This window comes from Coffea eugenioides, chromosome 5, assembly GCF_003713205.1.
Source record: "Coffea eugenioides isolate CCC68of chromosome 5, Ceug_1.0, whole genome shotgun sequence".
NCBI lineage: Eukaryota > Viridiplantae > Streptophyta > Magnoliopsida > Gentianales > Rubiaceae > Coffea > Coffea eugenioides.
The window spans coordinates 41,077,394-41,096,539 of NC_040039.1; the positions used below are offsets into that span (position 1 = coordinate 41,077,394).

Genomic DNA, 19,146 nt, shown 5'->3' on the forward strand with positions numbered 1-19,146 from the left:
GTCCCTAACTTAATTGCAATTTGATCTCTGGATTTTATCTTTTATTAATTTTGACCCCTAATTTTTAAAAATTATAATTTGTTCGTTAAAATTTTCTTAATTTTTGCAATTAGGTCCCTGACAGTTTTGATTTCTTAAACATAATTTGTCTATCTTCTTTAATTGTTAATTATACTTCATTTAAATACTTTTATTTGCTAAATTTCATGGTTATTTCCATTTTTTTATAATAATAAAGTGAATTTGCCATATGTTTACATTTTATTCTCTTTATTTGTTAATTAAATTGGTGTCTTAACTATTTTGTTGAATTGGAGTATAAATAGGGCAAATCCAACCTCATTTAACCACTACTTCAAGGGAAATATCTTATAGTATCATTTTAAATCCTTTTATGTGTTCCTATGTGTCTTTTATGTGTGGTTGCATGTTTTGAGTGCTTTTTCTTGTATTTACTCATTTTTATTCATTTTTTAATTTTCCATTTATTATATTTAATTTTTAACAATTATTTGGAGGGCATTTAAATGTCAAATTGTATTAGATTGGTACTCAAGACATGTATTTAGTTAGATTATGTAATAGATAGTTTTTTTATTTTTGACAAAAAATATAATTAGTTGGATGAATGTAATAGTTAGGTTAATATTTTTCAAATTTCCCTCTTAGATTGTAGTTAGGGCATCAAATGTAATAGTTTGGGTCTTTATGTGCATTTATTTGCTTGTGTGTCTGTATACTTGTGTGCTTATGCGTTAATTCATTTTTTTTAGGGTTTTGTATCTAAACATCATGCTTATGTGTTTATGTATTATGTGCTATATGTGTTTTATGTGTTTACTTGCTTTAATTATGCTTTGTTTATTTATAATAAATGCATAACATCACTACACTAATCCAATGCTAGTTATGCTTTATATGTGCTCTATGTGCATCTAGTTGTGGATTAATCCAATGTTTATGTGTTATGTGCCTATATGATTTACACCAATTAAATTTTAAAGAGCCATTCCGACCTTGCCGATACCCCCTAGGTCTAGATTCATATTCATATAAAAGCATCCTAATTTGATAAGTTTTATAGGTTAGATTAGAAAAATTTTTGACTAAATCTCACAACTAGTCTTGGCTAGATTAAAATGGTGCTTTAGGTTTTAGTCTATCAAATCTTTGCTTTCCTTTTTTTCAATCGTGACTCCCGAACCCCCTTCTCTTGTTTTCAAAGACCTGGAATCGTATAAATGTGCTCTATGTGCATCTAGTTGTGGATTAATCCAATGCTTATGTGTTATGTGCCTATATGATTTGCACCAATTAAATTTTAAAGAGACATTCCGACCTTGCCGATACCCCCGAGGTCTAGATTCATATTCATATAAAAGCATCCTAATTTGATAAGTTTTATAGGTTAGATTAGGAAAATTTTTGACTAAATCTCACAACTAGTCTTGGCTAGATTGAAAGGGTGCTTTAGGTTTGAGTCTATCAAATCTTTGCTTTCCCTTTTTTCAATCGTAACTCCCGAACCCCCTTCTCTTGTTTTTAAAGACTTGGAATCGTATAAAAGGAATTTTATTTATTTATTTATTTATTTTAGATGATTTGGTACACCTAAACTCAATATCAAGTGGCGATTCATATTTGTTCTTAAAAAAATCCTTTTTAGACTATTATTTTGGGGCAAAACTGTCGCATATTTTAAGTCCTATTTTAGGCCTTTCTTCTTTGTTTATTGTCTAAAAATCAAAAGACTCTTTTTTTTCAACTTTGAATTTATTATTTTTCAAAAAAGGGGCGCGAGAGTGCCGCCTGGCCATCAACCTAATGGCTAATAGTTACAATCATCAGCCTCAAAGCTGAAGGCAAGGTGGCATGTACCTACCTAGCTGGTCACGGATCGAATCTAGCTAGTTAGATTTCGGTGGGGAGGGAAATAGAGGAACGGATAAAAAAAAAAAAGACAAAAAAAGGCTGTCTTAAGAAAAATTTCATGTATAAATCCGGTTCATATTGATCATATCATGCAGAGGAGGTGGGTAAGGTGGACCATGCATATTGACCCGCTTTTCATGTGATGTGGATCATGATCTAACTTAGATTCTTCCAATTTCCTTGTCAATGGAAAGAGTATGTTTGACCAGGTAATGTTTTAGGTTCTCTTTATTGTGTGGTAGTGCCAAAGTTTCAACTTCAGTAGAGAAGAAAGTTTATAGCATGTTTCATTTTATGGCTAGGTGTCTAAACAACAATAGTAGGTTGTTAGTTTTATGAAAAGTTTGTCCAGCTATTAACGAGTTTCTTGAGTTCTCATTATCTCCAAATTCATGCTTGTGAAGTTGGAGGGAAAAACATACCAAAGGAGACTGGACTGTATCACATAAAATGGGAGCCCCATATTAGGGCACCCACATGGAACATTTTTATGGATGGTCCTAACCTAAGTCTGGATTTTGCTCGCAGGCAAGGAGGTATGGTTCCTTTACAGTTGTCAGAGTAATTGCACAGTACAATTGATGGTTCAGATCTGGTCACATCAAGTTGACCTGTTCTGGACCGTCAATTGTATGGTGCGATTGTTCTGACAATCGCAAATAAACCACTCCTATAGCTAAATCCCTCTCAATAGACACTTAATGCAGTAGTCAAGTCTGGTAGCTAGGAATTGCTAGGTTGATTACAGTGGCTAATTTCTATGAATATTGTTGGGAAAAAAATGTCGTAAAAATGGAGGATTTGGGGGACGTTTCCTCCTTTTACTTTTAGGGGTCAACACATCTTCTGGATGCAAGGCTAAGATTTTTTTTTCTTGAAATGAGTAAACTACCTATGAAACCCTTAAACTACCTCAATTGTCTCAAATTAGTCCTTCATCTATTTTAAGTTTCAAATTGGCCCCTTAACAATAAAAAGTGTCAATTTTTAATCTTTCAATCTATTTTCACTGTTGGATCCATCCAATTTTACCCTTAGATCCATCAGCTTTACTGGTGGAGCTGGAATAAAGGATCAAAATTTGATGCTTTTTATTGTTGAGGGATCAATTTGAGAATTGAAATAGATGAGAGACTAATTTGAAATAATTAAAATAGGGTTGTCTAAGTTGTTTACCCAAAAATTTTTCCTATAAAAAAAACTGGTATGGCCATTGCACAGGAGAGATGTGCTGGCCCTAAAAGGAAAAAAGCTCTCTCAAATCCCTTTATTCTTGTGACTTTTTTTTCCATCATTATTTTGAAAAAGTTGCCGACTATTAATTCATCATGGACTAATTGGAGAAATTATTGTCGTTGAAACAGATGAGCATTTTGCGTGGCTCACGCATGGAATTTACACACTACCAATGCGAATTTCTTGAAATAATGTTGAAAAAAATTATCACCAGAATATGTCAAATTAGGGGACCAAAAAATATATTTTTTTTTAAATAGGGCTGCGGCGCATGGAATGTGTGGCGACCAATTTCACAAATCCTTTTTGTAATCTAGTACCTGAGGATTGGAGTGCAAATTTTTTTTTTTTTAATAAAGGGAATAGGGCCACACAATTTCATAAATTTTTTTTGTACTCTAGTTCCCGAGGACTGGAGTGCAATTTTTTTAATAAAGGCAATAGAGCCACCACATGTGGATGTGGGCGGTCGTGTTGCTTAACTTTTTTTTTTTTTTTTTTTAGAACTATGAAAGCCGAAGATTAATTCTCTTTAAGATAATAGGGGTACTGCACATGAGATTTATAGCAATATTGTTGCTTAGTTTTTATTAATTTTTTTAGAGTTCTCAAAGTCCCAATTAATTTTTTTTTTTTAAGTAATAGAGCCCCCTCACATCCCTCTTACAAAAAAAATAAATAAATTTTAATTGTGACTTTCTTTTTTTAAAAAAATTAATCAACAGGGCTACTGCACATGGATTACCTTAAAAAAAATTTGCAATCCAGTTGTCGGAAACGATGAAAACTCAGCTCATGCGCGGCGGCCCTAATCCTAAAAAGAAAATGAAAATTTTTGGTCGCAGCATCTGAAATAAGAAAACGCCAATTCAACATATTCTTGCGATATATATATATATATATATATATATATATATTTTAACATTTATTTCAAGAAATTTGCCCACTATCAAGAAATGCACCCACCCGGTTTGTGGAATCCACATTTTATATGAAGCATGGATCCGGTCGAAAATTGATCAACGTGGAAAGTGGACCTGGATCCCTTAGAAGTTTTTCCTTGTAATGAAAATAATTTTTTTTTTTTTTAGCAACGACATTAAACAATTTGCTGTACAAATAGGGTTATGCCTTGCATCATCTGGTTTGTGCTGTTTATTTGCATTTTCAAAATTTTGAATCCACGGTTGGAGTTGAATTCAATGAAACGCAACCTGATGTGGATCACAAATTGGCTAGTGCATTTTTCACATCTTTATACGCATGAATTAGGAGCTTTTAGCCTGTTTGTGGATGATTTTCTTTGCCTCGTGTGGTTCTTGATTGATCTATAAGTGGTAAAAAAACACATGAAGAAAAAATGGAGTCTTGCATTAAAGAAATGGCACTTTGCATGTTATCACACGAGTTAGGGGGTTTTAGATAAGCGGTTATGAACTTATAGGACCTCAAATTTCATGCAACCTGCATACGATTCTATTTTGGGAAGAAATAAAAGCATGCAAATTTTATGTGTCTAGAGAAAAATGGGCATTTCTTGTTTCATTCTTCGGTGGTGTTTACTAATGAATTTAGCAATGGCGACTTAGTCGAAGGAGAAAAAGAAACAATTTTTAAAAAATTTTCAACAAGTTGATAAACGTAATCATGCCTTGAATTCAAGCACTAAGTGACAGGAAGGGGAAATCACTATAACTTAATTGCTAATTTTGTAAATCTCCTCTACCTTCAGATTTGGTGCATCTGGAGTTATAGGTGCGACTTAGGAGTATTTTTCAATATCTAAATTGGATAATATGAGTTCGATTCGATTTGGATCGTTCATTTTTTAAAATAAATTACTCACATCGAACCGAATTAATGGCCTGTTTGGAACCTGAGTTTTTTGGGAGTTTGTCTAAAACTTTACTGTAGTGCACTGTAGAAGTTTTTGAAAAAATTTTGTAAAAGTTTTTGAAAAAATTTTGTAGAAGTTTTTGAAAAAATTTTGTAGAAGTTTTTGTAAGGTGAAAAACTTTTTTGTAGAAGTTTTTGAAATGTTACTGTAGACGTTTTTTGGATTATTTTTAGAGGTATTTTTAAAACATATTTTTGAGTATTTTATAATTTATAATTTTTATAATTTTATATTTTTAAACATTTATGCATTTATAATACATTTATAAATATTTAGAAATAAATATATTTATATATTTATATAAAAATATATAAATGTATTATATTATATATAATACATAATATACATATATTTATAAATGTATAAATGTATAATTAATATAAATGTATAAATTATAAATGAATATTATATAAATGTATAATTTATAATTTATAAATGTATATGATGATTATGTATAAATGTATTAATATAATTAATATAAATGTATAAATGTATTAATATTATGTATAGATGTATAATTAATATTGTTTATAATTTATAATTTTTATTGTTTAAATATTTATTTGCATTTATAATACATTTATAATACATTTATAAATATTTATAAATAAATATATTTACATATTTATATAAAAATATATAAATGTATTATATTATATATAATACATAATATACATATATTTATAAATGTATAAATGTATAATTAATATAAATGTATATATTATAAATGAATATTATATAAATGTATAAATTATAATTTATAAATATATATGATGATTATGTATAACTGTATTAATATAATTAATATAAATGTATAATTAATATTTTTTATTGTTTAAATATTTATATATATTTATGCATTTATAATACATTTATAAATAAATATATTTATATAGTTATATAAAAATATATAAATGTATTATATTATATATAATACATAATATAAATATATTTACAAATGTAATAATTGTATATTATTATAAATGAATATTATATAAATATATAAATTAATATATTATAAAAATATAAAAATATAATATTATGTATAAATGTATTAATATAATTAATATAAATGTATAAATGTATTAGTATTATGTATAAATGTATTATATTATACATAATACATAATATAATTGTATATAAATATACATAAATATATATACATAAATGTGTAATATATATAATATGTATTATATATATTAAATATATAATATATAATATTTATATAAATGTATAATTACATATTTATATTAATATTAATTTATATGGTATATAATATTTATAAAAATATATTTTAAATAAAATAAAATATTTATAATATGTTTAAATAAATATATAAATATATAATATTATAAATATATAATATATATAATAAATTTTTGAGGGTGAGGGACTCAAAAATTCAAAAAAAAATTTTGAGGTTACCGGCGGCGCCGGAATAGGTGACCGGCGTCGGGAGAGGTGGTGGAGGCGGTGTCTAGTGCGGTGGGTTGGGTGAAGGAGGAAGAAAAGTTTTTGAGAAATTTTTTGTGTATAGATTTTTGAAGTGTGTAGGTAAAAAACTTTGAAAAGTTTTCTGGGGTTCCTGTAGCAAAAGTTGTTAAAAAACTAGTAGCTAAAAAACTTGGTAAAAAACTAGGGTGCCAAACAGACCCGTAGTCTATTTTGGACCATGAAAAACATGATGTGGTTGCACCGGCAACCGTGCCAGCCTCGCATTCGCCTTCTTGCTTTCTCGTATCAAACAAGTATTAACTTACATAAAGTTTCTTTATCTTAGGCATCTGTTTCCCTCGCTGTTTTCCCACCAAATGCTTTCTGCAGACATGGTATAGTAGTGAGTCGGGTGACCGAAGTTATGACATGGAGAGGACTGCAATTAGTGCTGTTAATCAAGCCGAGTCGAGCCGAGTATTTAACTGTCGAGCTCGACTCATGCTTAGCTCGAGCTCACTTGACTAATTGAATGAGTCTTGAAGTGTACTCGAACTCGGCTTGTCAATAGGACATGTGACTCGAGTTCGAACTCGTGCGAATTAATTACAATAAAAACCTATAATTTTCAGTTTCTATTCTTTTGACTTGTGAAATGATATATATGCTCTTCGTTATCAAGTCCAAACGAGCTAATTGAATAACAAACAATTTGAGGTTACTCGATTCGTTAATTAATCGAGTAAATTTCTAACTCGAACTCGACTCGTTTACAAATTCGAGACTTATCGAGTCAAGTTCAATCAAATTTTCGAGCTGCTTGTTTTGTTTAACGGCACTAGCTGCAATATTATCACATCCTTTTATATACGGCTATAACGAACAAGCTAAAAGAAGTTTACAAACCTAGCTTGTTTCCTACTTACATTTCGGCTGGATATACATGCCATCCATCCTCAGGGAAGTCCTGTTTCTTATTTCTGCGAGAGATGATCAATCCTACTGAATAATACCGCAACTTGTTTCTTATTTCAGCCAATGCATGTTGACAGTTGAGGTTCCCAAATCTGTGACTCAATCTGCTCATACAATGGCGGTAAAAACTAGAACCGTACGTCGCGTCAAATCTGCAGTTTTCTCACTCGAGTAAGAACTCAATCCACCTCTTTTTTTTTCACTTGGGTCGAGATTTATGATAAACTTTCTTAAACGTTAATAATTAAGAAAATCCCGTAGTATGATACAGTTGTAGGTTTATTTCACATTTAAGTATTGTATATACATCATCTCCATACTGAGAACCAGTGACATTACTGGATAAAAACACGGCAACTCCAAGCCAAAAGTCCAGTCTTGACCTCCCCATGTGGATGAAAGATCACAACAGAAACAAATAGAAATTGAAGTGATGGATACCTTTCCATTGGTTCATTCAGTTTCTGTTTTGTATGGTTAAACAAGTAAGGGTTCTGGTGAGTCTGTACAAAGAGTATAAGCTTCACTCTGTTGTAACATACAAGTTAAATGGCATGGCAACAAGACGAAAGGAACTTAGCCTCAGTTACACAAGTTGGCAGTCTCCAAATTGTTTCTAGTGGTGGGCAATTTAGTACAAGATGGGGGGTGGAGGTTAGCAGAATTATTATCCCCTTTGAGCAGCTATTTCAGAAAAGATGAATTTAAATGTTAAATCCATTATCAAGTAAAACAGTATTTACAACCAAAATTGCTATCAAGCAGCTATTTCTTGACTGATAGATAAATGCCAGAAGCTATGGCCACTCCTGCTACTGCAACTCCAATGGTCGTAAGAATTTTCCCCACAGAAACAGCAGGTTTATGCGTAGGCATAGCCAAGAGTTCCGCTACCTGTGACAGGAAAAAGAAAATGTCATGACCATGAGAGAGGATGCACACACCACAACCCTCAGGGCAGGCCACAAAGGACATAGGGGCACAATTATCAAAAGATAAAGATGGATGAGTAACGCAAAGGGGTAGCTCTTCATTACCTCAAAATCTAGACTTCTCAAATTCAAAGTGAATTTATACACGAATGGCATAGGGCTTAAAGGATATTTATTGACAGGGAATGTCATCAGAAACCAATTATGCCGTGCTTCAACTTTTAAACCCTTCAGCCATGTTAAAAACTGATCTATTGAAAAAGCTTACTTTACCATATATGATATACCATTTCATTCCAACACATTATTCTAATACATCATTTCTATGATAACCTCTGGTAACCCCTTATACCAAACATCAGAAAATAATTGCATTTCTGTGTATATCAAGTAGAATGATGCAAGTAATCAAAGAGGTGTGACGAATGAGCTAAGCATGTGATACCATATGTCTTTTAAACACAAATGTGCAGGTTAACTACTGACCTTGTTGAAAGAGTTTATTTTATATATCCATACACCTTTCTTTCTGTAAGTCTCAAGTTTTATTGCTTAAAACAGTTACACAAACTGAAGAAAACCACTTGCTGATCTACAACCCACGATTCATTCCACTGGCTGATGATAATAGGGAGACAAAACAGTTACAGAATTGAGAAAGTAACAGAGGAAAATTTTACAAGTCTGTTTAGCATCCATGTAGTACAATATATGTTTGGAAACAACACCACCTCAATTGATTTTAGGATGGAAACAAATTGAAAAATTTATGCAACTTTCAGAAACTAATGAGCAACCCTATACTGTGTGAAAATACGAGTCTATCATCCAAGAAAGGAATTCATAATAGTATTAGATTTCTGAGTTTCTACCCATGTTTAGAGATAGAAAATGCTTTACAATTTATTTATTTTTTTAACAGTATACGCTCATAACTGAAATATTGGCAGTGCTTATGCACCATCTACTGACGAAGGATTACTAAGCAGGTATTATCTTGGTCCACTAATCTACTATATGAACCAGGGGAAACCTTCACTAGGCAAAGGCACCATGTTTTCAGCTCTAACACACAGAAGTTACTGACCTCTATGGGTTGCCTCCAATGCTTCTTAATCCCTGGCAAGTGCCCCTTACCAACAACTGCTACAACTGAATTATGCTCACTGGCAAGTTTTAGAAGTGAGGATGACATGTACCTGAACAACCACAATGTTCAAACAAGTACCAGCAATAAGGACAAGAGTTTAGGTGACAAACATAAGCAGTAAAATTTAATGCACAATGCTTCTGCCTCTGTGGACCGTGGTAGAGCATTCAGGAACTGTGAGGCATATAGCTGTGGCCTTGCATGCAAAAGCACAAAGAAAGAGCTCAATTTTGATCATATATAAAGTTTCTTAAACAACCGTACAGGAGAACTTCTCAAAACCATCTGAATATCATTCGCTTATCGGCATTACAGTGATTATGCCAACGAAAGTTCTCAGTCAAAAATGTGCCCTCAATTCATCCATTATTATGCTTCATCTCATCCTTTAATATCACCACAACAGAGAGTTTTACATGAAATAGACAGGAGAAGATTATAATTCCTAGGAAGAAAGTGATTAGACTTGGTTCTTACTTGTACTAGTGTATAACTTAAGTAGACAGGATGAGAACACGATGGCTAAAGCCACAGGTGAAAATAGTTTTGCTTGCTTGCTACCTGTTTGTGGAAGTTACTTTGAAAAGATAGGAAATTATCATGACTGCAAGAGGAAAAATGTTATGATCTGGTTCTTGTTTGTACAGAAATGACAAGCATACGAAGCACCAAAATGATCACTTAGCATTCTGGAAACGACAAGATTTTATTGGTGTTAGTTGATCAGTTAATCGACAAACGATTCCACTGAGTTAATTGTAATGCATTCCCGTGTTGGTTGATCACTTAATGGACAGATCATCCACCTGTAACAGCCAACCAGCACTAAAGGAACATAAGAAAAACTTAACAGAACTTTTCAATTTCTGTACGAGGAAGAGAGAGAGAGAGAGAGAGAGAGATAATGGGTACAAACAGGAGATGAGGAGAAAGAGCAAACAGTAGATATGAAGGTATTTATTTTTGTCCATAACAAGTATGCATTCAAAAAACCAGGTCTTCACATTCCTTCGTCTGACCGAACAAGAATTAAGCATCTTAAAATGAATCCCATTATTAACTCATTTGGTTCTCTTACTAATAATTGCAAAAACTCACAAGAAAACCAGTTTTGATGATTTAAACCATTAGTATATTTCTAGGCATCTCCATGAAGCTACTAGCATATTTCAACTATCAAAGAAAACCAGTTTCAGGACATCAGCAATTCAGACTGCTCAAAATGTCGGGCCCCTAATACAAACTAGTAATGATGAGAAAACAGATCCTGCAGTCTGTCTTTCCATTTCTCCTCTTGCCCTCGTTTCCCTCCATGACAAGTAATAAGCAGGTCAGGATTGTGAACTGAATTGCGGGGATAAAACAGGACTTCTCCAAAAGGTATATGATATGTAAATTGTGGAAGTTAGAAATACTAACTTATCGCGCTCATGCACAAGTGTTTCCATAAGGGTAGGGAATTGCTTGCTCATCTCCTGAATAACGAGAGTTAACATGTCAACATCATCCATTTCCTTCAGCTGCAAAATTGAAACCAATAACATATGAGACTCAATAATATCATATGGCTGGTTTTTCTTTGAGCAAACTATCTTGTCATGCAGATAAAGATCATAGCATAAGGAGACCTACCATTCTAGAGAGGTCCTCAGGGCTTGGCAAGGAAACTGCCTGAAAGAGCAGGGAAGACAGCAATTTCGTCTTGTGCCAAAGAGGCATTTTTGCCCATGTCCTCCGCAGTGTTATCTGAGAAATACATGACAAAGAATACAACAGTTGCATTAAATCAGTCTTTGCAAAGCAATTTTACATATTATGAAACCCATTCAGTGCATTGCACAATTGAATATGAAAAGATGCAGTAAAAGACAGATGTTTGACACTTCCCGGACACAAGTAATAGACAAAGGGGAAGAAACAGACAGCAAAAGAATACGAATCTAGGTTAAGGCTGCAAGCTGGTTTCATGAATCTCGAGAGGTTTACTTGAAATAAATGAGGGATTAAATACACCAAATCCATCTTGAAGAAATAAGAATGCCATGGTCAAAGGGCCTAAACATGAAATGGATTGTGTGGATTATCCACTAAATCCACCAGATTTAGTAGACTTACATGAAGGGACCATGAATATCCATGTAGAGTTTCTAGGACATGCAAATTAATTTAATTTGGGTGGTAGGATTAATCTATATGGATTTAAATTGTGACAAGAGCACGTGTTGCTGATTTTTCCTTTTTCACTAAAACCTTCAGACTGCCACTGCCAAATGCAGTCCTAGATTTAAAGAGGACTTGACAAGAAAAGTATAGTAAAATTAACTTGCACAAGAGGTCTACTTGGTGGTAACGGAGAGAGAAGGCTGAATCCTATTGGGATTAGAACCACAAGTAATAAACAGAAAGACGAAGTACCCCATAAGTCCACAAACCAACTTCTTACTCCCAATACCTTCCTCAAACCAAGGGCCACCATTATGGTACTAGCATCAGTGACTAATGTTGATGAATGAAATTAAGAGAGTCCTACCATCAAATATGTTCTGGTTCACATACATCAAAGAATAAAATAATCATTGGATAATAACAAGCAGAATGCATCAGAAGATAAGAGCAATTTCGACATCCAAACTAACAATATCTTACTTGGACAGGGCGATCACCAAGTATAACCTTGGCTCCATACTTCATTGCTTCCTCATATGCCACACGAAACTCTGCCCCAGGTAAAACTGCAAGCTGGCTGGCAACCTAGCAGAATTAACCAACACACATAGACAAACAGTAAGCAAACATGAACAAGATCAACTGCAACAAAGCCAATCACGAAAAGTTTTAATCCTAAGTTTAGTGATCAGTTCATGCCTTTGCAAGAAACCAGCCATAAAGAATTCCAAATAGATTATGATTCTTCTTCCACATTTCGACCATTTCTGCCAGAGTTGGTACCTGACAAGTTAACAAGTAGTTCTTCAGATTAGAGCTGAACTACTTTTTTGTATAGATAAAGCGTCAATATCCAATCCAAATCAAATTGTATAACTGAGAACTCAGAACACAGTAAACAACCAACTAATGTTTTCTTTTTGCTTACAAAATCAAAATCTATTTGGGTAAAGCACTACAACAGATGCCAAAATGTAAAAAATACGTCAAACTTCAAAACAATCTCCAATCATATCAGTTCAGAAAGAACTTAAAATTATTCAATGTGTCACATAGTTTGAACAGTCTCATAACCTTAACAGAGCTAAACATGTAACCAACCACATTAGAAAATGATGAATACATTTGACATGGATCAGTATTTAGTAAATATTTTCCAAGTTTATGTGAATAGGGCAACCCTCGTTTGTGCATTAACTATAGCACCCTACAAGACTTGACACATCATCCCAAATCAACTAATCCAGAAAACTCAGCATTTGCCTGCAGCTTGAGAGACACTTCTTCAGTATCATTAAATGAAATCTTGCATACTAGAAACATTTTTGTAGCACATATTAAATTATGAGAAGCAAGAGATCAAACATGTTCTTCCATGGGACAGCTTAGGAATTTATTTCTTTTTCCCCAAGTTTTAAGTGGAAAAAGAGGAAAACTAAAATTAAGAGAGGAAAAAAGAAGAGAAGCACATCAAATGACTTGGTTCAAGTTTCAGTCCAAACTAAGACAAACATCTCAGGAGGACAGACAATCATAACATGAAATATCTGATGATAGGTGGTGTGCAACATTTTTTTTTTTTAAAAGGGCCAAAACAAGCGACTTAGGACACTTTTATTTGCAAAGTGTGATTAGTCTGCATGGCCAGTAGTTTAATGCTAGGCAAAGGAAAAATTGGTTATTGTACAAGTATATAGCAAATGAGCAACCTGAATAAAGGCTATAGCAAATTGATAGGAAACTCTTTCTAAAGAAGAGAGGGAATTGTACAAACTTCGTATCTCAAGGTTAAGTGGCTTACTACTGGGACATTTTCTCATTAGTAATAGCTAGGGGAAAAAGAAGAAGAAGAAGAAGAAGAAATCCTTATTCAAATAATCTGCTCAATACAGAAGAAAAACAGACAAACCTTCAAATTCTGTGGTTGAAGTACAGTTATACGACTAGAGCATAACTCTAAGAAGACAACCTGCAATAACAAATAGTAAATGTGCTGGATAAGCAAGCAACAAGCATGATAAAAGAAAGAAATTACAGCTCAACTGCTAAAATGATCATTAGATCAGGAAAAAGAGTTTCAGATAAAAATTCACCTCTGGTTTTAAGAAATTGATCACAGCTTGAACTTCTTTGCAAGATTCCTGCAAAATTTTATATCATTTGGCTTCACTCAATTAATTATTTCTAGCATAAAAATCCTTTGCCAAAGATAAATTACTAAAACCCCAAGGCAAAATGCAATCAAGCTTCGACCAATCTACACAAGATAGCGTGCAAATGACCCTCAAGCAGATAATTTTCAAGAAACATGCAAAGTTCAAACTAATTTGAAGAAGACAAATTGTGTTTATCAGCTCATGGTCATGGATCCAAGAAGCTATTAACAGTAGGCCCTTCTATTTGATTTGGATCACTTAGCTTTCCATTTGGATTTAAGCCTTCTGATCTCACTTTTGAAATCTTGTTTGTCATTCTGAAGTAAAGAAACATGTTGTTCACATATGCCGCTAACCTCCATGTCATAGTTATTCATGTTGGAGCCACTCCATGCGCCTGCTGGTCCTCCAATCAAATCGTTTTACTCATAACCTTAAACAGATCTACCCAACATCTGCATCAAGAATTAGCATTCTTGGGTCTGCCCAACCAGCTTGATTCTTTAAAAACTTTCTTGTGTTCATCTAATGCAAAAGCTAACTAAACCAACCAAGGCCTGTAATGATATGCCATTTTCTGTATTCTAATCTGCAAAACCAACTTTTTTATCTAACTGTACATATACCTCACATAATCCTAGATAACACTTCCATTGCACTACCTTAACCACCAGTTTGTGAATGACCGCATCCACATCTTGGTGAAATCCTTGTGTACTTCTGACCACCCAATAGCCACTCTACATTGATCCCATGTTTTACTATTGCTTATAGTCCTTAACATTCTTACCTCTAACTAAACCAATTTCATCATGAAAAACAAGGCATATACTGATAGAGATAAGTGGCAAAAATCCACTAAGGTTTTATAGGAGGCATGGGAAGGATGTGTCGAATGCCCAAACATTGATTTGGCATGCTTTTGATCACAAGGAACCAACTTGGGAGTTGGTTTGAATCCTATGGAGTTGTTTTTTTATTTTCACCAGCAGGGGTATTTTAGTAATTTGGTAAGCTACAGGAATTTTATGTTTATAGTAATTTTCTGTTTAGTAATTAGTATTTTAGTTGTTATGGGGAATAAGAAAGCTTAGCCTACTAGCTTTCTACTAGAATTCTATTCTAGTTAGGAGTCCCAAATAGGATTGGAGTTGGCTTTGTTCTAGTGTTTATAAATAACCACTTCTCCACGAAGAGAAGTCAGATTTTTTGTCATTAATAAAATTTTCCTGCAGACTCAACGTCTTTCTTAGGGTTGTGTGATACATCCCAACTTTAGGTGTTATGCCTAAAGATTCCTAGGAGTGATTACTAGAATTATTAATCAGTTTTTCACCTTCTTAAGCATATTCTCTCGTCCTATTATAAGTTCGGGTGAAATTCAATATCTAAGCTTTTCTACAAAGCTGTTGTATCTATCAAGTTTTCGTGCTGCGTCATATACTTTATCCTACTTTGATTTCTACTTCCAACGAAAGAATAATTTTGGGGCTAATAACAAGGTAAATACATGTTCTAGATATAAGTACGTACACTTTAACATCACAAAATCATAAAAAACTAAAAGAAGGAAAGAAACTTTACTCCATAGCAAAACATAAAGGCATTACATCGCCCGATACTACTTACAAAATATGAAATTATAAGTGAACCAGCCCTAGAGACATAAACTTCACAAATTTTCTTCCCCTAAACAATTCAATGGGAATTAATTAACACCAAAAAATATCACAACCTCTACAAATACAGTAACTTTTTCCAATAGCAAAATATGAATCTCACATTACATTCCTCCCAGGCCCCGAGAAAAAAAGGACAATTAAGCATGAATCAGCCCTAAAAATGGGAACTTTACACTGTTTTTCCCTAGAAAAATTCAAACGGGAATTGTTTAGCACTTAAAATTTTGGTAATCTTCAAGAAGATTTTGACATACCGTAGAAACATGAGCAGTTCCAACTAAATAAACATCGCAAATTCCCCCCTCAACGGCCGTCGATTCACAAGTAAGCTTCAAAACACTCCTCGACAACTCCTCCGGCAATTCCTTTCTCTCATCACCACCACCACCACCATCTCCTCCTCCTTCTCCTTCTCTTTCTCCTTCTCCACCACCGCCACTACCACCGTCAGCACTCCTCAATACCACCTCATCGTTCTCCTCACCGCGCCACTCGCTATCAGTCATACTCGCCACCCCGAAAAAGCCACTGTCAGCAGCACCGGCATCGTCCACGTGAACATAGTCTTCTGAGCCGTCACCGGCGCCGGCAGCAGCGACCGAGTCGGAACGTAAGGGCTCGGATTCTGAATCCATGCGACTGCTGCGGTGGCCGGAGAAATAGGTTACTCGGTGGCGGGGGGGAGGATTATGATGGGCAAGGTGGTTTGGATAAGTGGAGAAAGGGGGGAGGGATTGGGTGTGGTTGAGGTGTAGGATGGGGACTACAGCGGGGACAGATCTGACCGTTAGATGAAAATGCAGAGGTTTTGCAATGGCGAAGAAGAAATAGGGGAATGATGAGAAGTGGCAGTGGTGGGACTCTAGCCCGCGAGCCGCGCGAAGCATTAGAGGATTTGTTTACGTTTTCTGGGATTTTAACGTTTGGGCCATTAGGTCAAATGTCATTGACACGTTACTTAGGCTCCAATTAGGATTGCGGTGCATTTATAAAAGAAAAAACGGATTTTTATATACTAAAACTGTTCTTTTAGCGTGTTTGGTAACTAATTTTACACAACTTAAGTAGCCAAACTTTTAGTAGCTTTAAGGTTCCATTTGAGATTACGGTACTTTTGATAAAAAAAAAATACTTTTGGTACTTTTAGAATGTTTAGTGAACATTATATCACAAAATTAGGAGTGGAGTTTTGATATTTATTTTTTTAATATTAAAAGCACTTTTAGCAAAAACTCAAATTTGGTTCTTTTAGAATAACTTTTATATTTTAAAAAATTAAACATTAAATTTAATCATTTTGTAATATATTATGAACTAAATAAAGAGATAAATATATTTAAAAATTTTTCAAGTTACGCATCATCCAACACAGTAAATACTTGCTAAACTATGTATCCAAACAATACTAAGCTTAAAGCATTTCAGCACTTAATAAGTGTTTTTATCTAAAATTTTATTGGTGAAATACTTTTCAATAAACTATCGCAACTCCAAACGGGTCATGAAGCACTTTTGTTAAAAGTACATGTGTCAGATGGATTTATTGAAAAACCACCGCAACCTCAAATGGGACCTTATAAAATCTTCATTAGAAAATGTTCATGGTTCCCCCTTTATTTGCCCCAAAAAAAAATTTAACAAACTTGAATGTTTTTTGGTATGATAGAAACATAGTAAAAAAGAAATTCCATTATTGGGGGTTGTTTTATAATCATAACACATTTTTGTGGAGCTTGTGTTTCGAATCTCATACATGTGGAGTGGATGTCTTTTGTTAAATATATAGAATAATGAATTCTACTATAATGCCAAATGCAAGATTGTTAAAAGCCAATAATGATATCCTACATTAATGTGAAATTTGACATTAGTAAAAGCTAATTATCATTCGCTATATGAGTAACTTGTCGTTATTGAGTACTTGATTTTTTAACCTTTGCAACACTCATTTCTTGGCTTTCTAATCCACTCAATATCACTTAAATCATATATTTCGACGCTAACAAATTTTCTAGAATAATATAGGCCCGTTTGGCAAGTGAATTTTTTAAGTGTTTGTCTAAAATTTTACTGTAACTTACTGTAGAAGTTTTTAAAAAAATTTTTGAAGTGTGTTTTTTTTTTGAATATTTTGAAGTGTATAGTTTAAAAATTTTGAGAAATTTTTTAAAATTACTGTAACTAAAGTTTTTTAAAAACTTGTAGCAGACAAACTTTGCAAAAAAATTGTCTGCCAAACAAGGCCATAATGTGAGTATAGACTATAGACGACTCTATATCATCTTTCGAACCAACATACCACACTAAAAGAGCTCTTTAACATGAGTACAGCAGTATACATGACCACGTCGCTGTATAAAAGTTTTTTGTGCTCAATTAAAATTAGGAATCTTGTACGGTAAGATGTATAAAATCAGCTAACTTGGAGCATAAAATTATTGGAAATTAGCTTGTAGATAATCAGACTTACCCAATTATAGTATTGGTGCTTAGTGAGGATCACCAAGTGAAGTGACATTAATCAAACAGTGGAAAACTAACTTTGTATGCCAATATTTTACCAACAACAGATAAATGTCACTTTAGGCCTTTTTGATACCCAAGTCAGCACTTAAATTTAATGGATTCAGATCTTAACATGCTCAGACACGTTTAATAATAAAAAATTGAACATTTGAATAAATTAAATGACATTGAATTTTTTTAGGCAAAATTTGTTCCCAAAAATATGCAATAAACTATTCACCTATTATTTAATGTGATATATGCTCAAATGTATCAAATTTAATATTTAATAATTCAATAACTTAATGGATTCAGGTTTCAAATTTCACACTTCAATTTTATCAAATGCAACCTTAGATGTGACCTAGCCTCATGAAATGTATTGTATGTTGGCAAAATATGTCGATTCTTAGTTATCAAAATTTGATGATGTATTGATCAAACTTGTAGTGATGTACTTGAGATATGTACACTAGAGGTCAGAATTAGTATTCATGAACTTGTCCAAAGGCAAATACCTATTTGGAACAGATCAAAAGAAATAGTACTATTAAATTTTACCAAGTGGTTAGACATGAATTTCAAGCACAATAGACCAATTAAACAGCTTTTTCCTCTTATAGGTTTGCTCAGACTCGGTACAAATGGGTGCTCCAAAACCAAAACCAGCCCAAGTCTAGTGGCATCAGAGGACTAGTAACCAATGGCTAAGATGCTTATAGAACTATTGCATCCGATTTCACAATCTGAACTTTAGAGCATCTTCATGAGTTGGTAAGTGGTAAGAGAGGAAACTGCCAATAGTCACAGGTGGAGACAGATTCCGAAGTTGCTCTGAAGGAGCATACAAATCTTGGTAGAAAATGGCAAGAACTTTGGACCACCTTTTTCTATTGGAATAAAGCACACCCTAGTACAGAATAATTATTGTGAAAGTCTTGTGGCAGAGAAAGCTGGATTCAAGTGACAAATTTGACTCTTGAAAGACCGCAGAGGCATTGAATATCATTTGTTGGCAGACCAAATTAGGTTCATTTGTGTAAGGGCGCATTATTGGCCTTGGTTTACCTTATTGGTACCA

At 33.4% G+C, this 19,146-nt stretch overlaps 1 protein-coding gene across 1 annotated transcript; it reads right to left on the reverse strand.

Annotated features, from left to right (window-relative positions):
- Window positions 1-7,922: 7,922 nt before the first annotated feature.
- Window positions 7,923-16,444, reverse strand: LOC113770838 (traB domain-containing protein). Its single transcript, XM_027315435.1, has 9 exons — window positions 15,815-16,444; window positions 13,816-13,863; window positions 13,632-13,691; window positions 12,422-12,505; window positions 12,203-12,307; window positions 11,189-11,302; window positions 10,976-11,076; window positions 9,494-9,605; window positions 7,923-8,368 (listed from the first exon to the last, which is right to left on the reverse strand). The coding sequence occupies exons 1-9, from the start codon at window positions 16,193-16,195 to the stop codon at window positions 8,240-8,242; spliced, it is 1,134 nt and encodes a 377-aa protein (XP_027171236.1). The 5' UTR covers window positions 16,196-16,444; the 3' UTR covers window positions 7,923-8,239.
- Between the last annotated feature and the right edge of the window lie 2,702 nt (window positions 16,445-19,146).